Consider the following 27268-nt stretch of genomic DNA (forward strand, 5'->3'; position numbering starts at 1 on the left):
TATGTATAAATTTTACAAATGTATATCTTACTGATCCTCTTACTGGTCCACTTCTCTGATTGTAACCTGACATACATTAAAAGAGATTGAAGAGTTGCAATGTATTTATTTGGGTAAATGCTTCAGCAAAATGTAAAAAACTTTATGAGACCTTTGGGAAAATTTAAACACAGACTGGATATATGACAAGGAATTTTTGTCAATTATTTTCAGTATAATAATGGCATTTTGGATAGTTCTTGAAAGACTAGAATATATTCAGAATAAAAATATTATGATAGAATTGGATTCAAAATTATCCTTAGGGAGAAGTTATAAATGAAATAAGACTAGTAAGGAGTTTATAGTTTTGAAGGTGGGATCCATTATACTGTTTTGATCTCCTTTTGAATACATTTCAAATTTTCCATTATGAGAAAGCAAAATAATATTTTTAAACTCCACAAATACTTAACCCTGAGAAGAAAAAGTTAAGGGAAATTATGCATATACTAATTTTTCTACCCCCACTCCAGACATTAGGAGGAGCTGCTATACCCAGCCTTTCCTTGTCTCCCTTTTTCTATCACACACACAGACATCCCCCCTTTTTACATCATGTGCACATAAACATTTATATGTAAAATGTAGGTAAGTTGTATAGCCTGTCAAATATATGAAATGATACATGAATTATTCATATTCAAATGATATATGAATAAAATGATTTAGAAGGTGTAAATTAGACATATCTGCCCCATTAAAGAAATGCTATACATTGTGAAACCAAAAGATTAAATAGAATCTAGAGATGAATATGGTAATGCAATTATTTTTAATATACAGGGATGCCAGTTTTTTCTTGCACTTATACACACAACTAACATTATTATATTTAACTCAATAGAAACAGTAAACTACATTAGAAAAAGAAAACCTTGAAGAGAAACATAAAAAGCTTGTCCAAAAGTTAAGAAGTACTACGGCTGATTTGAACAGCAGGAACTAAACAAAAGAAACCTGAATAATCCAAAATGTAAGCAATTCCCTGATGCTGTTGGTGGGTCTAATGGTTTATCCTTTGAAGTTGTATTTCATTATATTTATAATATCTCATTTATTTACTACTGATGTTTTATTTTTATTATATTTTTATATTACCATTTAGTTCTCTTATATCTCTCTGCCTCCAGCATTCACACCACCATTGTCAACATCCATGAGTCATTTTTCCTTTTTGCTTAATTCTTTCCGTCCCCTTGCCCCCCTACTGCCGCTTAGCTGTCATCCTGCTCTCTCTGAGTCTCTCTCTCTATTTCGCTCGTTAGGTCAGCTTGTTCATTAGATTTCACACGTGAATAAAATCATATGGTATTTGTCTTTCTCTGGCTTATTTCACTTAGCATAATGTTCTCTAGGTCCATCCATACCATTGCAAAGGGTAAAAGCTTCTTCTTTTTTATAGCTGAGTAGTATTTCATTGTGTATATATCCCATAGTTGTCTTATTCACTCATCTACTGATGGATACATAGGCTGTGTCCATATCTTGGAGACTGTAAATAATTCTGCAACGAATATAGGGGTGCTTATGTTCTTTCAAGTTAGTGTTTTGTGTTCCTTCAGATATATTCCCACAAGTGGGATTGCTGGGTCAAAAGGCAGATGCATTTTTAAAATTTTTTTTTGAGGTGTCTGCTTTCCACAGCACCTGTACCAGGCTACATTCCCAAGGACACTGCAAAAGTGTTTCCCTTACTCCACATTCTCGCCACTACTTGTTGTTTGTTGATTTATTGATGGTAGTCATTTTGGCAAGTGTGAGATGGTATGTCATTGTGGTTTCAATTTGCATTTCTCTAATGATTAGTGATGTTGAGCATTTTTTCATATGTCTATCGGCCATCTGTATGTCCTCTTTGGAGAAGTTTCTGTTCAGGTCTTTTGCCCACTTTTTAATTGGGTTGTTTGGTTTTCTTTTGCTACCTATGTTTTCCTCTATGGTGTTTATGATTTCAGGTCTAATATTGAAGACTTCAACACATTTTTAATTTATTCTTGTGTGTGGTATAAGGTAGTTGTTTCATTTTTCTACATGCTATTTGTCCAATTTTCCCAACACCATTTATTGAATAAACTATCTTTAGCCCATTGTATGTGCTTGCTTCCTCTGTCAAATGTTAAATTGACTATAAAGGTGTGGGTTTATTTTTGGGCTCTCTATTCTGTTCCATTGATCCTTGTGTCTATTTTTATGCCAGTACCAAGCTGTTTTGATTACTGTGGCCTTATAGTACAGTTTGATATTTGGCCACATGATTCCTCCAACTTTGTTCTTCTTTATCAGAATCACTCTTGCTATGCAGGGCCTTTTGTGGTTCCATATAAAATTTTGAAATATTTGTTATAGGTCTATAAAATACAGCATTGGGATTTTGATAGGAATTGTATTGAATCTATAGATTGCTTTGGGTAGTGTGGACATTTCAATGATATTAATTCTTCCTATCCACGAACATAGTACGTACTTCCACTTATCCGTATCTTCTTCAATTTTTCTACAGTGACTTATATTTTTCTGCGTACAGGTCTTTTATTTCTTTGTTAGGTTTATTCCTAGGTATTTTATTTTTTTGAAGCAATTGTGAATGGGATTGTTTTCTTAACTTCCTTTTTTGTTATAATTTGAAGCAGATAGGCTTATTTTCCTTTTTCCTAAATGTGATTGGCATAATAAAATGCAACTGATTTCTAGATACTAATTTTGTATCTTGCTATTTTGCTGAATTCATTTATCAGTTACAGTAGTTTCTTGGTGGAATCTTTGGGGTTCTCTACGTACCATACCATGTGATCTGCAAATAAAGACGGTTTTACTTCTTCATGCATTATTTCAATTCACTTCACCTTGCTATAAACAGTACTTTCCAATGAAGAGTCATCCTATTCAAATTGTCATTTTTATGGTAAAATGTGAAAAGATTCATTTTAAAATTTTAGTCTATCATTTTTTACCTCTGTTCTTGATCTCTGGTCTTAGCTCTGTCTAAGATAAGTATAGGTAGGGAATAAAACATCGTGGAGAGTAGAGGATGTGGGAATGTACTAATTTATTACATCACAGTGTAATACAGGAGTGAACTGTGATAAACATTTCTACTATCACACATGGAGAAATTACGATATAAGGAATATGATGAATAAAAAATATTTTGTTTATAATTTTCAGGATAAAACAAAAAGTCAAAGCTCTTGACTATCAGTAGAGTGGCCATATAATTGTCCAAACTGGAACAATTTTGAGAATATTTTATAATTGCTCTGGAACATCAGTATAAGCCAACACCATGTTAGGCAAATGGAGACTTGGGGTCACTCTAGGCATGATCAAAATAATGTGTAGTTGAAGATATTTTATGGATGCAATAGTAAGTGCTTTAACTTAGTTGATATAAGATGAATACCAGTCAATTATTGCTTTTTTAGTCTACTTTTCACATTTTTTGCTTTATTTTAACATCTTTATCATTTACAATTTTCACTACAGCCATTTTTCATATCAAAACAGTCTAAAAGATGAAACTGTCTCATTTTGAATTTTGGTCCCCAAAATATTTTCAACTGTAGATTTTAATGAATTATTGTTTTAAAAATATAAAAAATAAAGAATGTAGTAAATATATTCTTTACAATATCAAAATTGTTTTCCTTATTATTTTCCTTTGTGCCTGAAGTATATACATCTTTAAAATATGTATTATTAACTGATTTAAAAATACCTGTTAAGGCACACAATATGTATTTTTATTTTGACAATATTCTTTGTAAAATTCCATGAACTATAGTAAACCTACTAATATAAAAATTTGTTTTTAGAGACATACAGAGCATCTACCAACTCCCTCATTTTATAGATGAGGAAAGTGAAACTCAGAGCAGGTAAATGAGTTACTCTAAGGTCTCAAAGTTATTAGGTGGAAGAGCCAGAACCAGATCATCAATTTAAGGTTACTTTTTAAAAATACTTATTTTCAAACATGGTTAGGCTTAAAGAAGAGTTGCAATGATAGAAATTCCCCTATAACCTCCCCACAGCTTCCCTTAATGTTAACTTTTTACATAACCATGTACCAACTATCACGAGGTTGTTTTTATTGCACTATGGAAAGTGTTAGTTCAGATTCATTGTCTTTAAGGTAAAGGGCAACAGATGCCTTTCATAATATTTAGAAAAGTGCTAGAATAAATTAATGATCTATTAGAAACCAAGAAAATATACCCAATGCCAAAGAATTAGGATTCTGCCTATTATTAACATATCTCTTTATTAGGATGATGTATTTGCAACTAGAATATGAAAGTTTGGGCATTTTTTGAAATAATGCTAACAACACATTTATGTTTCTACATAAATTAGTATGAGCCTTCATAGACTATTTCATAAACATAGCTACCAACAGTGAATTTATATTATTTAATACAGAAACATAAAAGCTATTTTAATTTTTGAGAAGATAAAAGTTCAATAAATAATTTTTCCTCTAAGAAGTTTGATCTTAGAAAAGTATTTCTAATCAATACATCTATTTATAAAACTTACTATATGAAACCTGGGATGTTCAATGAGGTGTTATATCTTTTGGCATATATTTGCTTCTATTTTTTGTGCTATATTGAATAAAAAAAGCCAACAGAATAGGTACATTGATTTTTCATGTATCTTAACAAACTAAAAATATGTTTTTTTAAATATAAAAAAAGCAACTCAGGCTTTTTACCATCAATGTTTGGTTACAATATTTGGATTGTGATAATTATAAAAGTTTAGGTTATTTTTGTTTGTGTTATGAGTACTCTAAGCTTTCCCAATACTCTGATATTTATTTGATCTTCCAATACCTTGCAGATACAGATAGGCTTATTTTCCTTTTTCCTAAATTTATAGTGATACTTGTAACAAACTGTTAGTGCCCTAACCCATTACTCTCTGCCCGGCTATTGCTGAGTACACTGGCTTGATTTTCCATAATGGTGGGGGATGTTCCACAGCCACACAGTGTGGATGTTCCACAGCCACATGGTGTGTTAGTTCCCCAGCATTTCCAGCCTGTGTAAAGACAGAACAGGTTCCAGCCTCCAGGGAAAGTTCACATTAAAAGATGCAGCACTGCGTTGGAAGACCAGTTAGCATACACTGAATTAATGCAGCCGAGGAATGGATTTCCACCAATGACTTGAGGGAGTTGGTGTCTATATACCTCAGTTATTTCACACTTTATTCTGAGGCTACTGTTTTAAACGGTTTTCCAGGAATTCCAATGAGATTAAGCTGTTTGCGCACAATGATAACTTGCTTGGTAATTCACCCTTCACTGAATGGCTTTCTTCCATTCCATCTCTTACTTTCCCAAGTCCCCACAGTGTTTCCTGAAATCACTTCCAAAATAAACTACTTGCACTTGAGTTCTAAACTCAGATTCTAATTCTGGTAGGACACAAACTCAGCAAATATTTGCCCAAAGCATAGGCTGAAGAAATACTCAAGTAGAGGGAATATTTATGTTCTTTAGTAACAGAATTGATTGTAGGAAAGCAGGAGCATGGAGACAAAGAAATGGGTTCAGGAGCATTTGTGGACATCAAGTATCTGTGCTTTCTCTAGAATACCAATAATCACTTCCATGTTACTCAGACCAAAACTTAGGAAGGAAAAGACCCCCTAACTGAAATCTGATAAAGACTGGGGATTCTGTTCTTCAGATTAGTATTTTTTTTATTACAGTTGCTTATGTTTATAACTCATCAACTAATTAATAAGGAAAAGTACACAAGTTCTCTTATGTCTTAAGGTGTTAGAAAATATGAAATTTTCAGCTGTGCTTGCTTGAGTAACTAAAATAAAGTATTTCTTTACATAAAATTAAAAGGTCAAATGTCTCTATTATATTTTTTGAAAATTTCATTCAGTTTATTTGTAGTATAAGCGGTATAGTGTAATCATCAATAAACTGGGAGCTGCTTTTGTATTTCTTCAGTTTTATTGGTTGGTAGAAAAATGCAGAAAACAACAGACAGAATGTTCGTTTCTATTTAACCAGAATGGCAGGGGTGTAAGTGTGAAATGAAGTATAATTTTTAAAAAAAACAACAAAACATACTAGAGAACAGAGGTTTAGTTAGAATGTAATCTCTGATAATTGTCATTGACAAAATCAGCTCATAGGTACTGATCCTTAGTGACCAGGTATTAGGATAGTCTCTGTAATTTCTAGCACATCATTGCCTGGTTACTATAAAGCATGGTATTCACATTAAAAGTCATAACTTCCGGTTCTGAGCTCCACAAAGTGGTGGGTAATATTTAAATATTAAGTCTGAAAAGTGAATAAGAGAAGGATTAAATAAATACCATAAAAATAAACTGCCATGAAACTCAATAAGCTTTTGTCTGTAAGGCAATTTAACTTATGCATGGTAATACATATATTTTCTAAACTATTTTAGAAGTATTTTATTTTTAGAAATTTGTTAACAGCATATTTTCCAAATTTAAGTCTTTTTCCAATTCAAAACTACATTCTATTGATTATTTTGCCCAAGCTTTAATGTAACATAGCTTTGAACTACCTTTGTCTTTGAATTATCTCTCTCTCCCATCTTTTACTGTTTCAAAACAGTCTGGTACTAAATCCAAGCCCTAATTTTCTTTTTAAAAACATCCTTACATATTTTTGTACACTTCACAGAACACTTTGATTCCACAATGTCTGGCATCAGCCTTTTTCTATCTTGACTACCACATACTTATCCTAGCCCTGTTTTTTTTTCCCCTATCACAGCTCTCTTTGCTTACATCCAATTCTGTGTATAAATCGTCTTTATTTTGGTCATGAAAGCTATGCTGTGGTTTCCTATTACATTGTATTCAAAATTCTGGACTCTGGTTCACAAACCTTTACCAACATGCACTAACTTATTGCTTTCCCATTCTTTCAGCTCTCAGCATATATTATTCCCTGAGTTGAGGCAATTGTGTTTTTTATACAGTTTTTTTTATATACTGGATGAGCTTTTATTCTCGAACTGTACATTATTCTCTTCCTTGTTCAGCAGACTATCATCTATCTTTCATTACTTAAAAAGCACCAGAGATCCCAATGCCTTCTGGATGCTCCTTCCAATAAAGAATGCACTCTAGGAGTTGGGTTAGTATTCATTTCCATTCCCTTCTCTAGCAGGAATTAAATTTTATTCTCTTTGGTTATTGCCTCAGATATGCAGGTATCCTTGTTTGAATAACACAGAATTACAGCAAAGTTCTTTCTTATGCTTGCTTAACAATAAAGCCATCTTTCAGGTTGAAGTGCTGTAGTGGAAAATATAGGGAAGGAGCATCTTTGTTAGAGAAATTTAGTGAATATGTTTATACTTTTTAAATCTTATATTACATTGCCATGTACATTATCTCATTTGACTCATAAGAATTGTGGGAGCTAGGTTTGCAGCCCCTCTTTTCAGTGTGATGGAACCTTAAGTTCTAGTGTACTGCAGTATTCAAGAGACCAGACTGGAACAGGAAGAACTGAGTGTGAATTATTGCTACAATGTTTATACCTGTTTGACTTAGGGTAAACTAATGCCTCTAAACCTAAAAACCTCTTTTAAAAGGTTGCGGTAAGAACTACATGATACACATCTATAAAGAGCATCATATGTAAAGTGAATCACTTGGCACATGGTAAGCCCTTAGTAAGTACCAACATGTTAAGGGCTTTGCCCGATACATTTTTAGTGCATGTCTGCAAAGAATTGAAATCAAGATTTTGGACTCCAAAGCTCATGCTTTGCCACTGACCCTGCTTCCTAGAACACTGATTAATTCAACTACTAACCTGCTAGATGACCTTGGGCAATATACTTCACTGAATCCCGTTACTCATCTGTAAACTGCCTCTTTTCAGACTTTCAGGGTCTATTCCAGCTACATTAGATTTTTCTTCTTAAGTGTTCTAGGATTAAGGTTCAAGTTCGTAGTATATCCAAGATCTGTACAATCATAGGCTGTGCACATTGTAATAAATTTTATTCCTATATGCATATTTCGATCAATATTTAATTTTCTGTACACATTCAGCTGTTGCCTGTCTTTAGTCTGCTTACCAACCATTCGTAAAGGGAAGACCCATACTTAGCTTTATTTATTTATATCCTGGCTTGTTCCCGAAAGGATTTAAGGTGGCGAGTAACATTGTAAGATACCTAACGATGTTACACAGTGCGAGTAATGAATACTCTTTTGATTAATCATTCCGTAGAAAATCTCCGATGAGTGAGATGTTAACTGATGTCTTTTACTCGACTCTTAAAAATAAGAACTAATACCTCGGAAGGAGTCCTAGAAGCATATAATGTACGTTCTTCCCTCAGCGTTGACGCTGTCCCACCGGTTGTCAACAGCCACTCGAATGCCCTTCTCAAACTAGCCAAAATTGTCGCCGCTCCAGTCCCGAAGGGACCCAGATGCCACCCCGCCCCTTCACTCGCTTTCGCACCCAAGTTTCCTGATTGGGAAGGGGGCTGAAGAGCCTTTCTCACATTTCCACTTTATTGGCTGGTAAGGCTGTCAGTAATCTCTGCTTCCCGCCTTCCAACCTAGCGCGTTTCTTGGACCCCTTGGTTTCTGCGACAAGCCGCTTACGTTTGCCTGAGCCGTGTTGCCGGGGACCCGCAACCTTTCACCCCCACCCTTCCCACGGGAGCGCCCTAGCCCCCGCCCCCGCCACACGGCTCCAGCGCGCGCCCCCGCGCACGCGCTCGGCCCTCGAGCGCGGACACACTCGCACGCCCCCAGGACCCAGGCTCTCCAACCCCCGCTCCCCCTCCCCGTCGCTGGCGGAGGTTTCGGCGCTGGGAGGCAGCGGTGGCGCGCTGCTGAGAGGCAAGGACCCGAGCGCGAAGTGTGTGGGAGTCTACGAACTCAACCCCTCACTACCCTCCCCTCGCAGCCATCCCCCTCCCTCCCCGTCAGCCCCCCCCCCCCCGCCCCCCCACAAGCGGGAGAAATAATGAGTGAGACCCAGCAGCAGCAGCAGCAGCAGCAGCGCCGAGCAGCCCCGGCAACGGCAGAACCGCTCCAGCGGCAGCGGCGGCAGCTCCAGCAGCGGGAGCGAGCGCAGCGCTAGCGCGGCCACCGCCGCGCTCCATCCCGGCTCCTGCCCTCCTCCGCCGCTCGCTCCTCTCCGCATCCACCTCCTTCCCCTCCTCCTGCTCATTCACTCTTTCCCTTACTCTCCCCTCCTCCTCGGCTTCTTCCCTCTTCCCGCGCCCCGCCAGCCCTCGCGCTCTCCCACTCCCTCTGCCCGTCCTCCCCACTCCCCTCCTCCCGCTCATTCACTCGCCCCTCTCTCTTCTCCACTCTCTCCCCCTCTCTCCTTTCTTCTCCTTCTTTCACCCTCCGTCTCTCACACCCCCTCCATTCCCCTGTCTCCTTTCTGACACTGCACTGCAGCTGCTCCTCAGCCCTGCCCCCTCCCCAGTGAGAACAAACCAGCAACATAGCTTTTTTTCTTAAAGAGATTTCTATTGATCCGATTAAAAAAAAACCTTAAGAAATCCCAAACGCAAAAAAAAAAAAAAAAAAGCCAAAACAAAAGGGAGAACCTTCTCCCCGTAGCAGCGGCAGGAACTGCAAACATGATGGCGGCAGCTCCCATCCAGCAGAACGGGACCCATACTGGGGTTCCCATAGACCTGGACCCGCCGGACTCGCGGAAAAGGCCGCTGGAAGCCCCCCCTGAAGCCGGCAGCACCAAGAGGACCAATACGGGCGGTGGGTATCGCTTCCACCTCCCCGCTGGCCCCATCCCCCGCCGCCCGCCCCTGCCTCCCTCCCTCCTTCCCGCCCGCCCTCCCTCCCTCCCGCGGCCCGGACACCTCCAGCCCGAACCGGCGGCTCCCGCGCCCCCTCCCCTGCACCTGCCCCGCACCTCGCTGTCCCGGACACATTTTCATTTCTGTGTTTATCATTCATCAAAATGGCGACCGGTTTTTCGGAATAGACCTATATTTCCATTTAATCGGTCGAAAAGGCTGACCATTTAAATATCCGAGACCTGGCAAGGGGTCCGTTAAGAAGGAGGAGAATGACCCCTGAGTGAGGTGATGGCCGACTGAAGATGCTCCCTGCATTTAACCTTGTGATAAAATAAATAAATAAATGGCACTTGGGTAGCGGAAAGCAAAGGATTGGGGCACCTGAGAGTTTTTCTCTCTCTCTGTCCCCTTGCTTTGGGCCACAAGTAGTACGCAAAATCTTGATGAGTGCATGCTGTTACCGCACTTACATTGTCGGTGCAAATATCTCATTGATTTGTCTTCAGCGGTGTGCATAGGAGGGTGGGGGTGTCTGGTACTGTGACTTGTTAGTTAACATCCTGCGCTTCCTGGGAAGATGAGTTATAACGGGACCGGTATTGCTTCTTCATTTGCACTGGAGTCATCCTAACAATGCACCCAATGCATCGAGGCAGAGGTGAATTTATCTACAGCATGTACATTAGAGACGGATGGGGGTCTTGCGAATGACACACCTGCAAGATTTGGAATGTTCATTCACTTAAGGAAGCTAGATTTACCGGGGTGTTTCCTATTTAAGACGTGATCATTGACGGAAATTAAAGTTTATGGAGTTGGCTCTATTTTCTAAAACATTTCATTTCACTCTTTCTCGGTTCATGTATCCCCTCTCCGTTTTAAATATTGTAGTTATTTTGGAGAAGGAACATTATCTGTTCGGTCACTTTTAAGTGTATTTGATATAAATGACTCTTAAGCTTTTTAGTATTGGCAGAATTCTTCTTAAGGTCTTTTAATTAATGAGCTTACAGGAGATCATGGTAGACTAAGAAGTACTAAAGAAATACACCAGGATTAGATAGATTTGCCAGTCCAAATCACTTTGAGTAATTTCCTGGCAGTTATTGAAGGCTTGGAATACACCCTACAGTTTGGGTGGTTTATTTGGTGGGAGAATGATTGTTTTGCATACTTTAAGTAGGATACAGGCAATGGCTAATTGTAGTCCTTACGTGTTTGCTAATGTCAAACAAATATAGTTCATCACCATTTACAGTCCGTTTACTTATTTTGCAGTATGTTAAGAGAAGGTTTGTCGTTTTATAAATCTCTGAAGTTTCGTTAAACAGTCGGTTCATTTTGTTTTACCATAGTAACCACAGATAGCATTGGAAGACTTCCATGTTTGGAATAACAACTGGAATTTAGTCATCAGTTCCTACAGTGCTGCAAAATAATAGAACATGTTTATTTTAATTCCAAGTTTGAAAATATAAATCCTACAAAATGGGAAACATTTGTACAAATTTATTTTTCAGTGTAATTGGCTTATTTTTGTTCTTTTAAAAAATGTAACCCCATATTTCCTGCAGCTATGTGCCCAGTGTTTTTAACTGCTGTTTTTCTCTCTTGAGGGTGGAGAGGGGATACAAAGTTTAAATTATCATGTTAACAAAGTATATTTCTTTGCATTTTTCAGAAGACGGCCAATATTTTCTAAAGGTTCTCATACCTAGTTATGCTGCTGGATCTATAATTGGGAAGGGAGGACAGACAATTGTTCAGTTGCAAAAAGAAACAGGAGCCACCATCAAGCTGTCTAAGTCCAAAGATTTTTACCCAGGTAGGTGCAATGGTGAAGAGATTTTTTGATAAACCCCCAAGGAAAGAAAAAGAAGCTCTACGTGTGTTGTGTGCTGTATTGAAAGAAATTCTTAATAGTGTTAACTTAATTTTATTTATGTAGTTGCTGTACTAGAATGTTTGTGGAAATTCTTAAAGACTATTTCCTTTGTTGAGCATGTCTTTTTTCTATAATATACTGTGTCTGTGATTTAAACCAATTGGGAGATGAATCTTCTGGGTATTGCTAAATACTTTCTAATTGGGGGAAAAAAACTGAAATTTAAAGATAGAAGTCTTGACAGCTGGCATCAGGAAATAGGTTTCTTCTGAAGTTTTCAGACATCATTGTAATGACAATTAGTCTAGAGTGAATTCAGAAGAGGGGGTAGGAAGCCTTCTTAAAGAATGGACCATTTACTTCTAAATCCATTATGTACCTCTTTCTGCTTCATTGCTTTGTTTGTTGGCCCTGGAGTGAAGTAAAGAGGACAAGTACTGCCTCTTCAGATTTTTTAAATATTGTGTTTTTAATGTAATTGTGATAAAAATATATTATGTCAGGAGTAAAATAATGCTTCAGAATCTGTGTTACTTAAGAGATGTATTTAATTAAAATACGTTAACAGTTGTTTGGTACTGTAACTCATTAGAATATGGCAAGTTTCCTAGGTGGTATAATTTTTTGGGTACTTTTCAGTGTGCTTTTTAAATTTCAGGTGTTACACATCTCTACGTGCTCATCTTCCTTCTTTTTCTTAAAATAATAATTTTGCTACTCAATATATGGCTTTTAAGTTTAATTGGAAAAACTCCATCACGGAATAGTGTATCTCCTAGATAAAGTGTTAACTGATTTGCTTTAACCTAGATGTAGCTTCTGCAATTTTTAAAAATCTTATCTTTATAGTTATAAAAAAAGTATTTACTCAGTGCTGAGGGGAACCGATACTGCTTATTTTTTTTTCCTGGTGGAAAAGAAAAGCTGATTTGCTTTCAGTGGTCTAATTCAGTAAGAGTTCTTTAATACAGCAAAGACATCTGGCATGAATGCAAGCAGAACATTTGGAGGATTTCTTTTTCAGAGCCAATCACTTGTTGGTAGAAAATGGACCATTATGCTGGATAAGAAGGTTTTAGAATGGTTGAAACTATCATTTAGTTATGTAAATTGTGTGTAGTTACATTTGGTAAACAAATTTATTAAATTAAAATGTAATTGTTAGATATGACTTTTATTTCAAAAGTTTGTTTCCTATGAATGTAGTTTTGTAGATGGCTTTCCTTGTCTCTGAAACTTTCCTTATGCATTAAGAAAGTTTGCTAACATATTCATATGTGCACATTTAAAAGATGTATGATGATGGAAAAATCATTGTGGGATTGTGAAAACCCATAGTACAAATAAAAGCGCTCAAAAGAGCTTGATTGAAAAATTAATAACGTGTTCTAGGAAAAGACTGCAGTGATAAATGAAATTCACTTTCAGTAGGCGAAAATGAAATAGCTTTTTTTGCATTATACATGAGGTAGTATCAGATGTTCAGGGATATTTTAGAAAATTGGTGTTTACCATGGGTATTCCAAATAGTAAATTAAATGCCTTTTCATATGAATATAGTTTATTTTCAGTGGTTTGGAAGGGGTACACCAAGAATTAGATCTTTTGTTTTTGGTCCACTTAGTGGTTTATTTGTTCATTTTACATTGAAATTTGTTATCTTATTTATAGTTCTGACTCATGTTATTTGTATAGAACAAGAACATTCGTTAAAAAAAAGGAAAACTGGAATGCGTTGAATAAAATTTGTGTGTGTGGTGACGTAACCCGATCAAATGTGAGTTGAAATGTCTGAATAAAAGAAGGCTTATACTCTGCCTGTAACAGGTGGAAACCAATCATACACTCGGGAATCAATTTTAAGGATAAACTAAAGCTTATAATTTAAAAGAAGCTTTAATAATTCTGAACAATTTGTATTTTAATAAAATTTTCACTAGGTTATTACCTGTTCGGACAGATGCATCTCTCTGCTATTAGATTTTAATGTAATAGTTTTCCTGTTCACACTTGATCACAAGTCTGTGGCATTACTTAAGGTCCTGCTATTCTGCATAACAACCTCTCAACACCTTTCAACTTTTTTTACTTACATATGCAAGTACACTTAAGGCACACTTACTTTGCTCATCTCAGATAAACTAAATTTTAAAGCTGTTATTTATGCCAAGTTATAAAGAATTTCTTATAGGATTATGCAATAATTCAGAAGCCCATATTTGCATGTTTTATGTATGTATTTATGACTCTGTGTATTCTATTGGAATGAATATGCGTGATGTTTATTTCATGAAACATTTTTCTGTTTCTCATTTGGCGAGATAGTGTATTTGGGGAAAGTGTACTATGGTCGTGACCTAACGGATTTTCTCAAATTCCCTAAGTTTTGAAACAGAATGTAACTGTTTTCAAAAGGCTTAGGTAAAATACCACAGTATTTGACAAAAACTTTCTTCAAGATACATATATATATATGTATACACACACACACACATAGAATACAGACACATTCTGGGGATATTTTCATAAATTTTAATGCAAATGGTATGGGCATTGCATTTAGTATAGTCAATATATTCTCATATTTATCATTTTTGGTTTTTTGCTTAGGTTGTATTTTTAAAATGTCTTAAGTAATCTTGCCTTTCTGTAATATTTTTTATGTTTGTGATTGAAATGAAGAAACCATTTTTTACACATTAATTAAATTTAAAATTTGTAGTATTGTATATTGCATTGTATTCTTCAGCATGCCATATATTAAATAAAATAATTTGGGGACTTGTATGATGAAGACTGTAAAGTGCATTTTTCAGTTACTGTAATCAGTAAAAAAAGACCTACAAATAGGTTTACTACTTGCTGTGCTGTGTATCCATTTACCTATTTTGAGAAATCCAAATTTCGCAGAATATTAATTATTACTGGTGGTTTATAGATATATCTTTTATTCTTGATTAAAGCAACCTAACTTGATATATTTATATATAATTTTATAATTAAGTTACTTAAATTTGTCACCTTGTGATAAAAAACAGCTTTCTCATTTTGGGGACTATATTACTGTAATCATTTTCAGAATGGTGATAGTGTTCTTTTAGTTGGTATTGAAGATGTATTTAGTTTTTGTCAATAAATTGAATTTTATTTATTAAGATGACCAAATGAATGGTTCGGATAGGTAATTGGAAAAACTTACTGATTGAGAATAGTAAAAGATGTATAAAATAAATATTTTTGTCTGCGTTGGGTTTTAGAGCATTTCATAGTGTACCTATTTTTTTATTCTATTATATGACACTGGATGTATTCATTATATCAATCAAACAGGAATCTTTCTCTATAATCTTGGCCTATGTTTGTGTATACTTATACTGTATATTTGTGGTTCAAAAATTGGATCACATTTAATATGTATTGTTTTTTTTTCATATTCCTTACATTAAAATTTGAACTTATTATTTCTAAATTTATTATATTATAATTTTATTGCTGTCCAACTTAAGTGGTGCTTTAAAAAAACATAAACCATTTGTATGTTAAATTTTTAAAAATCATGAAAAAGCAGAATGTAAGTGAATTTTTATTTTAGTGAAGGAACTATGCTAGACTGCCTTAATTTTGACATGGGGAAAATTCAGTGGCCAATTTAACCTTTAGGAATGAGAATGATCTTTGTTTTTGGAAATCAGAGGAGTTAATGCAGTTTAAAATAGATGACTTCTTTTATTTACAATGCTGAAGGAAGAGTATTATGATTTTGACAGTATAATGTGACTACTTTTACTATAGCTTCTAAAAGTTATAATCTATACTTTGATCTTAGATTCTAAGCACCTTAGAAATGTATTGGTATATATTTTAAGCCCAAATTAGTAGATAAGTAGAACTGTAACAAGTAGAAAATCAAGTAGTGTAATTTCCAATATTATTCAATTTCATAGTATATTTATTATTACAATGTGCTATACCTTTCATTTCAGTATGATAAAGAGTTGCTTATAGGTAATAACATGTTTTTCTTTAAATCTTAATGTTTTAATATTTATATTTGTCATACTACTTATTGTTCTGGGTTATTTTATATTTTATCTCTTTGTATCTTCAGTTGAAAGAAGAACCATAATCTCGCTTAGACATTGATGCCTCTGAAAATTTGCAGCAGTTTTAGTTCTTTCTCACTTTAAGCAATAGGAAATCTTAACATATGAAGGAATTTTTTTGGCATAGCATAATCTATATTAAATTTGTAGTTTCTGAAACAATAATGTTTATATGGAACTCATAAATAAATGTTTTGTGTCATGGGATTTTTGGAAAGATTGAATTATCTTTAAAAATCTTAGCTATTTATTTTATTTCATTCTGATGTATCTTCTGTCATCCATTTAGTAAGTTATGAAACAATAATTTATAGTGTCAGGGTTCTCATGAATTATATAGCAAAATATCCTTTAAAATTTGGTATTTGAAGTCTTCTAGATTTTGGAAAAATAGCTAATTTAAATTTTGTGACATTCTAAGGGAGTACAATACGTGTAGTAACATTGTCTTGTAAATGTCACCCCCAGAGTATTTCAGGAAGTTTAAAAATAGTGAACACAATTGGTGAAATAGTTCAGTATTTATGTATTCAAGTTGTTGCCTATAATAGACAAGGAGGAATAATGATCTGTGTCTTGGGAACTGTAAGGAGTATGTGGTGTCACTAAAAGTCCGAACAACAAACCATCATTTAAAAACTTGGCTATGTTATAGTTCTCTTGCTTTGTTTTGTTTTGCCCTGGTTTAAGGAAATTAATATTTTTAAACTCTTAAATGACACAAATAACATTTATTGAACAGTGTTATGCTGGTTGTTAACTAAAATTCAGCACTTAATAAACATTATTTTTTTACCATAGTGTTTAGGCTTAGTTGTTTCCAGTTTAGTGCAGCTACGTTTTATGCGCAAGTGCAGCTTTTCAAAATAAAATTGGGGGGATAAGGGTGGGAGATATGTGCTTGATTGCCATCTCATTTCCATCTTTGGATACAGCTCTAGCATAAAGTTAAACAACATCTGCAGAGATCTGACTGACAAACATCTCTCTGGGACTCATCATTGCAGCCTGCAGCAGGTGCATTCAGCTTTGCAGACTTTTCCAAAAAGAGGTTAGTTTGTTCTAACATTTATCAGTAGACCAGTGGGAGAAAGTGACTAGAGAGAAGAGGTTGGTTGTCACTTGTCCAGTGCTGGAATACTACAGGTAATTGGACTGGACTGGTGGGAACCGCAGCAGTGTGTGTCTCACATTGCACTGCAGCTGCTCTGTAGCTTAATTAACCTGACCCTCAGAGACTGAAGTGTCATGGTACAAAATGCAATCTGCAAGAAACGAAGTAGTACTTTTCAGTAAATACTTTCTGATGCTCAGGTTGGCGAAAGTTTCATTTTTTTTTCATCCTATTTAAAGGTATGTCATCAGCTTTTTCATTTTTTGATATGCAAATATTTGAAACTGAAATAATTTCTATAAATCTGATAGAATCCACATAAAGGGAGATAGAGGGCTTTTAGGTATAGAAATATAAATAAAATAATGTTAGGTCAGTAGAATGTAGATTTTCCTATTCCACAAGTGTTTTTTTCAAATTATGAGGAAACAGAAGTTGGAAGTACATTGTAGTTCTTTCAGTTTTATCATCTTAAATTAACATTTGTCGATGTATTTGTATCGGACAAATAACCATGTAAAATTAAGTGGTATCATTTTAGCATGTTAGGGGCCTTGACAAGCAAACTTTGCTGAGTGTTTTGAAGTGTTCAAACAAATAAGACAAGTATACCATGTTAAAATATTTTTAGGATGTTTCAATGCAATATAAGAGTGCTGTTGAAATGATTCCTTACCATATTTTATTATAAGTAAATTAAAATTTGATTAATTAAATACTAACTATAAAAATTAGTCTGTCATTTATTTATATTTTAAGCCTCTTAATCTGTTTGAGATATGATTTACAGTATGCTTCTATGACATATATAGAAGCTTCTTGTGTGTTCTAATAGTATTCCCAATTAATGTAGGTATCTGATTATTGTCCTGTTTATTAATTGACCCTTGAATGGAGAACAGTTCCTAAAGTAAAAATGGCAATTAGATCTTATAAGGTACCATCCTCTTTTAAAATAATTCAGAATTTAAAAATACCATTTGGGGTCTTTATAAAGCAGTTTTATAGTTTTAACTTACCATTAGTTTCACTAAGTTGAACTTTTTGGGATTCATTGAATGTAACTTGCCAGTTACCCAAGGGTAATTAAGTTTCAGGATTTGTACAGATTTTTTTGTTACTTACATACTTTTTCTTAAGGAATTTTTACCAGTATTGCCAATAACTGATTCTGAAGCTACTGTTTATAAGAAAAGTGTATTAAATTTTATTTTGATCATATTGTGAGTAGTTGGTAATTATGGTAATTATGGAAAATTTGATTAAAATAATTATCTAGGCATCAAGAGAATCATTTCCACACATTGAAACATGTTGATTTTTTTCAATCAATATTTTTTATTTTTGACATCATGGACTATTACTTTCTTAATCAGCTCTCATCAGTATAAAAGTTATTCTTTAAAATTTAACATATATACTGTACTATCATTTTAAAATTTTTGATAAAGAATATATTAAGAATAAACATTTTAAAACTACAAATAAAAAAACCAGGATATTATGTACACTGACAAACCTTTTGAGGTGCTTTTGAATATTTGCTAAGTTTCAAACCACTATATGGATATCCTTTTCCATGATAAAACTTGATCATGAAAACACATAATATTTGCACTCCATCATTGATCTTTTGCTGCTTCCTGCAGGGCCTGTCATAGCATCGTTGACAGGACCAGATGAAAAATGAAATCAGTATCTTGAGTTTTTTAACAGCAAAATGATTCAGGTAAGATTATTTGGTGTGGAAAATAGAACATTTTTTACCATTCTTAAACTAAATTTATTTAATAATTGATAATAAAATTAACATTTTTTAAATTTTAAGACCTGTTTGTGTCTTACTGATGTTCAGAATATTTGTAATTTCCAGTGAATTTTATTCAGAACTCAGTAATTTTTAAATTTTAGACTGTAATGTTTCTTACTTTCCTTGTGCAACTGAGCATACTTTTTGAAGTTTTGAGGAATAACTTTTCCTTCTATTTTAAAGACTTTTAAGAACAGTTATATATTGAAAGTCCCATAATTCTTTTGCAGGATAAATTTTCCCAGAATTAACTTAGTAGTTAAATAACATTTGAAATCCTGCATTCCATCTGGGATCTTTTAAATGCGGACTCTCAGTTGATTCAGTTTTTTAAGAAGTCATTCTTACCCTGAAAAAAAAGAAAGTTGCCTTCATTTAAATCATTAATAATTTGCTGTTCTAGGAATTACATTGGACAGTGACTCTATTTTTAGATCTAGTATTTAGGGGAAGCACAGAACAGAAGGAATGAGGTAGTACATTTCATTAACACAAAACAGTAGGGAATGGTATGTGTTTTTGTTTTATGTTATTAAATATTTTTAAAACTGTAGCGCTTCAATTTTGGTTATGTCTGTTTTTGAAATACTTGTTTTTGAAGGAGTTACTGTTGGAAGCAAGTGAGCTCTTAGTTGGAGACTGTTGATTCACAAACTTAGTCTTAATCTTTGTATAACTCGTTTTAATTTTTCTAATACTGATTTATGTCTTTTTAAAAATAGTCATGAAAGTACTTTTTAAAAAACTAACAAACCTAGTTTTAGTTTTTAGTGTGAAGTCTGTCCAGAATCCTTCCTCTTGTTAATGATGATGTGTATTTTTTGGATGCTTCTAGGAGCCCAGATGTAGGCAGCTCTTGGGTCATTGTGACTTAGAATTATTATAAAGCATCTTCTCTTTGTAAAGGGATATGGGCATGTTTTGCTTTACCAATGGAAGTTGTGCTTTTATTGTTACTGTTTCCTTGAGTTTTGTTTTAAAATTTTCATCTTCTATGGCATATCTGTCAAAGACTAAATGAGGGCACTTAGGAATAGTGAAGAAGCTTTCCATTCAAAGGGATAGGAAAATCATGGAATTGTGGAAGTAGATGGAAGGAATGGAGCATAGATATGATGTGTTCTACAATATTCACTTAACAGTTGGGAAAACCAAGATAGCAAGAGATGTGATATATGCCAATAATTGTCCTGTAACTTTTAAATATGTTTTCTGAATTTTTGGAACTATCATAGTAGGTACTTCATTCTTTTTTTGTTTTGTCCTACACTTCTTTATTATTCTTTTTTGGATATGATTCTGAGGAACTATATCTTCATTACTTTTCTCTCCTGTTTTTAAAATGAATATGCCCACTCCCTTTTCTTAAAACTGAGTTGAAAGCACCATATTACTTTACGATAATTTTGTTGTTTTGCTACACTGAAGTCTAAAGACAATTCTTTTTTTTATTACCACACACTTTTTTAAAAAGACGTAAATTATATTGTCTGCAATAAAGCCTGGTTACTTTCTTTGTTTCCATAGCTGTACTGTTTAAAAATGAAAATAACAATATTTTCAGGATGATTTGATTTTTGTAGCATTGTAACTTTTCTTCATGTGCAAAGATTTTTTTTGCTTGCTTCCATTGTTTCTTAGCTTAACATTTTTATTTCTTTATTTAAAAACATATAAACTTTCTAAGTCATACTTTGTTTTTAAGGATTTTATGACTTTATAAAATTTTTCTTAGTATTACATATGTGGCTGGGTATTCATGGCAGCTGGTTTTAAAAGAAGAAAATATTATGAATAAAAGTAAACATGAGGCTAATTATAAAGCAATCTAAGTAAGAGTGAAGATATATAAATAATTAGTCATTTAAATACATCACTGTTTTTTTTCTGTCTATGCATTTCATTAAATTGGTCCACTTCTTAGTTAATTTGAATTATGAGGTTTCCATTGCTTTATAGATTTAAGGACTACTTTCAGCATGATTATAAACATACTTGATGTGATTTTGAAGATGGTTTTCCTTCACAGTTTTAAACTAAAACAAAAAAATCTTTTGTGATAGTCTTTACTAACCCTGTATGTACATCAGAGAAAAATTGAGTTAAGCTCCATTGATGTGAAGGAATTTATGTCATCCTTCATGCCTGCTGCTGTGTTTTCAATGTCCAGCCCAGTGCTTTGAACATAGGTAGAGCTTGAAATATAAATGAATGTATTTAAGGATGAATGAATGACCAATTTGAGCCATCTTCTGTGAAGGGCTCATGTGATACCAATACAATGGATGTAGAAGATAATCCATCTTATTTTTTTCATATTTCTAGTTTCCTTTGATGGTGTGTGTGTGTGTGTGTGTGTGTGTGTAAAATGTGTATTTTGGGTAAGTGAACTAAAGAGTTCAAAAATGCAAACAAACAAGAAGTAGCCATAGCAGTGTTAGGACAAGTATAGGTCAAGTATCAAAGAAGAAAAGTGGAATACGTTAGGATAATTTTACTTCATATTTAGATGTTGTCCTGTGTGAAAAAAACTGAAAAGCCAGTGCCATGGAGAGTACTCCAAAATGAAGGTCACTTTTAAAATGTTCTGTCTTAGGGAACAAGAGTTTACTTAATATTTATTTATTAATAAAGTAATTAAGTATACTTGTATTAGAAAATTTTATAATATATCACATAGTTTATTTGATGCTACTTGTGCGGTAAGGAACAGAGCCTACTGATGACTTTTCTTGAGATACCTTGAAACTCAAAGATTATTGATCACAAAATTAAAGTTGCATTATTTAATATATTATAATAACTTCTTCTTCACCTGTACTTGGGAAGTTAACATGTATAACTGTTATGACTTTTAGAAGCTGAACAAGTACATTTCTCATTTACTAAGGGAAAAAGTATACCAGCTATACAGTAGAGTGGAATTTATTTGCTCAGAATTTGACTACCTTGAATATCAGTGTTTTGATAGTCTCATGTTTTGTCCCCTACATCTTTATAAATTCTAATTTATTTTTTTAAAAACTTGTAGAGAATAGTGTGCTAAAAAAACCTAGTGTTTCCTTACCTAGTGGCTTCCCCTGCCCTTCCCTTATACCGTGACCATCTTTGTGAATGATTACGTGCTCCCTTTGTGGTTAGAACTAGATGTAAAACACTCTGAATATCTTTCTCTCAAACAAGGGAGCAAAAAGAAATAATAAAGATGAGCCCTAATTATAATAAAATTTGATACTTGTATAATGATAGAATTATGTCTAGAAGTTGAAACTACTTCTTTCAGTGGTGGGATCTTGAGAGATGAGGGTAGACTTCAAAGAAGACTTTAAAGAAAGTTCACAGGGTTTGAATGTTGAATTTTAATTTGCCTGGTGGATAAGAGTGGTCATTTGAAGCAGGGACCCAAAGTGTGTGATCATGGAGGTATATGAAAAATTCCTTGTATATCCAGGGATCCAAAATTAGTTTGGTGTTACTGGGATAAAAAGCGGGTATTGCTGTGGGGGGGAGTGAGTATAGGGAGATACTGTAGATATTTGTGCAGGTAAGAGAGACTGTATTACAATGTAAAAGGAAAAAGTTTGAAAAATATTTACTTTAGAGATGCTCATTAGCGACAATTATTTTAAAGAAAAAGTATACTGTGTATCTATAAAATGACTGACAGTGGTACTATAATTAAAATATATGTACTTATAAATAGTGACACTTGTAGTTTGGAGGAAGGATTGATCTATGTTATCTAAAAATAGAGTTGAGTTGTAGATTGAAGAGTCTGGCTTTCTGCAAAGGAAGTATAAGTAGAATTAAAGAGAAGACTAATTTGCTTAAAGAAGAAAAGATTAAGGAAAAGGTGAGGCAAATAGGAATTTAGAAAAAGATGTTAAGAAATATGACAGCCACCCTGGCTGGTGTGGCTCAGTGGATTGAGCACCAGTCTGTGAACTGAAAGGTTGTGGGTTCGATTCCCAGTCAGAGCATGTGGCTGGGTTGTGGGCCAGGTCCTTGGTTGGGGGTGTGCAGGTAGGTGGCAGTTAACCAGTCATGTGTCTCTCACAAAGTGAAGTTGCTCTCCTGCTCTTTTGCCCTTCCTTCTCCTCTCTCTAAAAATAAATAAATTAAGTCTTAAAAAAGAAATATGAAAGGTGTTGTCTTTATTAAGAAAGATATGTGCCAAGTGTAGAATAAAAAGGTATGGGGACCTAGGAAGGACAAATGTCAGTATAAAATGTTTTGCTGTAATCTCAGAAGCTCTGGAGATAAAAAATCTGTTTTTGACCTTTGTTCACTTTTACATATCCTGTTGTTTGCAGGTGCCTTTAAAGTTAATGACTTCATGGTTTCTTTTAGTTTTAGTTTACTTCTGATTCATAGCTGTTTAGAATAATATATCTGATAAGGTTTTTCTCATTTCTTAAATGATGTGAATATGTAAGCCAGTCTAGTTCTCCAGGCATGTGAACAGATAGATTCATTTTTCGTTTGATGAAAATTAGTGATTTGCATAACATATACTTTTCTTCATGTGTGAATTTGGTGCCTTTCAAACACTAAAGTTTTATTATGTGATAGAGACATTGATACGCATTATATTTATAAAAATGAAAATTGAAACTTATTCATCATTGATAGATTCTCTGTTGCATAATTATATTGTTTTGAATTTCAGTTGATTATTGTGATCCAGCAGGATTCTCCATTATTGATTGATAGTGCATATAAGAATCATTCTCAACACACTATCAAATTCAGATGAGTTTAAAAATACTTTGAAAATATGGTACTGTTTTTCCATTTAGAAAATGAGATTAAAAATCTAGCATCATATACGGATTTAGGAAACTATTGGCTAGTTGTGTAGAGAAACATTAAAACAATGAACAGCCAAATTGACATTAATGCCAGATGGGGATTTGAAATAAAAGTATTCACTTTGTAATTTTTAAATGTTCATAATTCAGTAATACCAGTTGTATAACTTGAAGCATAAGCAAAGTTTTAATTGCTTTAATTTTTTAAAAAGGTTTTCTTTATTTTTAGAGAGAGGGGAGGAAGTGAGAAAGAAAGGTAGAGAAACATTGATGTGAGAGAGAAACATTGATCGGTTGCCTTTTTTACATGCCCTGTGTGGGCCCAGCCAATGTACAACCCAGGCATGTGACCTGACTGGGAGTCAAACAAGAGCCCTTTCACTTTGCTGGATGACACCCCGCCAACTGAGCCACATAGCCAAGGCCCTACTGCCTCGGTTGATAAACATATCGTGGTGTGATTTCATGACTTGTTCTTTGTTTTTTTTAACTTTTCAATTATACTTGACATTCAATGTTATTTTGTATTAGTTTCAGGTGTACAGAATAGTTGTTAGACAATCTATACTTTGCAAAGTGGTCCTCCCATATTTCCAGTACTCACCTTGCATCATACATACTTATCACAATATTATTGACTATATTCCGTATGTTGTACTTTACATCCTTGTGACTATTTTAATAAACTATCAACTTGTACTTCTTAATCCCTTCACCTCTTTCACTCAGTCTCCCAATCCCCCTCTACTTTGGCAACCGCCAGTAAGCTTTCTATGTCTGTAAGTCTGTTTCAATTTTGTTTATTTTGTTCTTTGGATTGCTCATGTAAGAGAACGTGACTTCTTCTTAAAGGAACAGATAGTATAGGTAAGACAACTGCAGACCCAATACAGTTCTCTTTGAGAAATATTTTGAAGAAATTTTGGGTTTGTGAAGTTTTTCAAAGTAACATTTGTTTAAATTTAGCGACTTTTTATGAACTCTTCCTTTAAAATGCTGTTCTATTTTTTATTTATACATCTTCTCAACTGAAGATTTCTGGCCACATTTTCTTTATAGTGATATTTTAGTTTTATTCTTCTGAAGTGTTTACCTACCTATTCTGTTTATGAAAAATTTGTTCCTCTCAAAACTTGTTCACATTTTTACATGTAATGATATATTTGACATTATGTTTAAAAACCATACTGACTGTAGATATAAAAACACAAACTGATAATAAGCTAGATATGCCATATGTGACAATTTAGAAGGGCATATATCTCAAATGGCATGTTTAATGTACTGTATTACTAATATTAGTACTTTTACAGTGGAAAGCTGCTATAGTCAAAAAGACAAGCACCATATGATTTCACTCTTAAGTGGAATCTAATGAACAAAATGAACGAACAAGCAAAATAGAGACAGACTCATAGATAGGAGCAAGCTGACAGCCATTGTGGAAGGAGGAGCTGGCTGGAGTTGGGGTGAAGAGATTGAGAACAAGAAAACAAAAAGAAAAAAGTTAGGGACCAAAAAAAACTTTGATTGCCAGGGATGTGGTGATGGATGAAAAGTTGACTTGGGGTGGTAAACACACAATACAATGTACTGATGATGGTGTAGGAAAAAAATTTTTTCTCACAGCTAATTACTACAAAAATGCAGGTTATGCAAAGAAAGTTAAACCCAACCTCTCCTCACCCAATCATTTAAGATAAGTATCTTAAGTACCTTTTAGACTTTCTAAATGCTTTTTTATATAGAATATATTTTAGTAGATAATTACAAGTGATATTGTTATTACTCTAAGGTGTCTTTCCAGTCTCAGTTGTGTAGATATTTTTATTTACATGGCCTAAAAATGTGCTCTGTGATACCTTTGAAGATAGGCAGAGCTTTGCTTTTTGTTTTTTACCCATGTAGTTGAGATGAAAACTAGGGACATGAATTAATAATATTGAAGTATATTATAATCTCATATAGGCACATAGGCTTATTTGTATTAAGATTCTCAGAAATTAACATAACTCATTACTCCCTCCTTCATTCTTATACATGCAAATGTAAAACATTAAAAATATTCATCAACGCTTTAATAAGAATAAATCAGGTGGAATGTAGAATGTTTAATGCTTGCTTTTAGGATCTTTTTCAAGATGTGAAGACTTCTGGAAATCCTTTCCATCTTAGTCAAAAAGAAAGCCATATTGTATTAAATGATAAAGCTAGATGTTTAATAATATAAGTGATGATTTGCAAAGCTTGTTTTTTCAGCCCTTTTTAGCTTAAATTTTTTGTAATTGCTCCATGAAGGCCTTGACCATTTTAATTCATGTTCCTGCTGCTCCCATGATCCAAGAAAATTTAATGGTGTATTTTTACTAAGAGTATCTTTTAGGGGTTTTAGTGTATTGCGTGCTGTTCCTTAACAAGTACTCATATTTTCCAAGAGTCATTGCAGAAATATTTTGATTGCCATTATGGTAAAATTTTTTATGATATGTCTAATTTTGTTATAATTAATGTATAAACTTAATGCTAAATTCAGATGCCTTACATACTAAAGTAAGTATTATTTATGTATTAAGTATTTAAGATTCATCTCACAGCAAGAACAGTGGTATATATGATTTTGTTTTGTGCGAATGTGTCCTTAAGGATAATATGTGTAATTAAGATTGTACTGATTCTGGGGCTGTTTGTGGAAGATATAAAATCTGAGTGAATATCTGTCATTGTATAGAGCAAATTCAATTTTATGTTTACAATGTTGCAGCTTTGAATATGTAAGAATACTAGGTGCTATAGGGAAAAAAGTGAGAAACTTTGCTAAAGGTCATTTAATTTCAGAATGATTAAATATTGCAGGCATAATCTTTAGAGCAATGGATTTATTTTGGAGCTGTAGAACCTGTGGATTATGAGAGTGTTTGAAGTCTGTTGAAATGACATTAATATTGAAAGTTGATAGTTTGTAGAAAAGGAATCTATATTAGTCTAGGGCTGAGGTAACTCTGGTTTATCTGTTTTTATTAGTGTGTGATTTTGGGAAGTAGAGAAATTTGAGATAGGCTGTGAATACTGAAAACCCTAACTTTTTTCTCATTTGTAGCATTTTCACTTTGGAACTAAGGCAGTAGGCTACACAATACATGATAAACTAAAGTATCAATTCTAAAATAGAGTTATTTATTGTCCTGGTTGATTATTTTATGTTAAATTTCATGGAGAAGGTAAAATTAAAAGAAATTTCATAAGCTTCTACCACCAGATTTAGCCACCTACCTACATCAGCACCTATCCAGTCTATATTTTCTCTTTTATTAAAATTTCCCTGCCACTACCAAAGACCAATCCTCTATTTCTATTCTAGATTTCATTTCCTGATAGCTATTCAGCCTGCAAACATACTGTTATTTCTCTAATGTTAAAGAATATATATTTCTCCTTATCCCACGTTCTGTTCCAGTTTCCACTTCAATAACAGCAAAATGCTTCAAACTAGTTGTCTATACTTCTGCTATTCCCTAGTTCCTGTTGTATTTTTGTTTTGAAGGCATTTCAATTAGGATTTTGACTCCATACTTCCAGAACTGCTCTTGTCAGGGTCTGGTGACTTCAGTGATGACAATTCAGTGGTCAATTCTCAATTTTCATCTTTCTTTGCCATTTGAAAGCAGTTGAGAGTCATCACTGTCTCCTCTTTGAA

General features: G+C 34.0%; 1 protein-coding gene across 5 annotated transcripts in view; it reads left to right on the plus strand.

Annotated features, from left to right (window-relative positions):
• The first annotated feature begins 8856 nt into the window (after positions 1-8856).
• NOVA1 (NOVA alternative splicing regulator 1) overlaps positions 8857-27268 on the plus strand; it is a 151608-nt gene continuing 133196 nt past the window's right edge. The window contains exons 1-2 of one of the 5 annotated variants that reach the window (XM_028505737.2): positions 8857-9807; positions 11533-11676. In XM_028505737.2, coding sequence (XP_028361538.1) covers positions 9672-9807; positions 11533-11676 — 280 coding nt within the window. In that variant the 5' untranslated portion in view covers positions 8857-9671. Of the gene's footprint in view, positions 9808-10051; positions 10510-11532; positions 11677-27268 lie in introns of those variants that run through there. The other 4 variants (XM_028505735.2, XM_028505739.2, XM_028505738.2 and 1 more) reach the window with 4 other exon arrangements.

Source organism: Phyllostomus discolor, chromosome 1 (assembly GCF_004126475.2).
Source record: "Phyllostomus discolor isolate MPI-MPIP mPhyDis1 chromosome 1, mPhyDis1.pri.v3, whole genome shotgun sequence".
Classification (NCBI taxonomy): Eukaryota; Metazoa; Chordata; class Mammalia; order Chiroptera; family Phyllostomidae; genus Phyllostomus; species Phyllostomus discolor.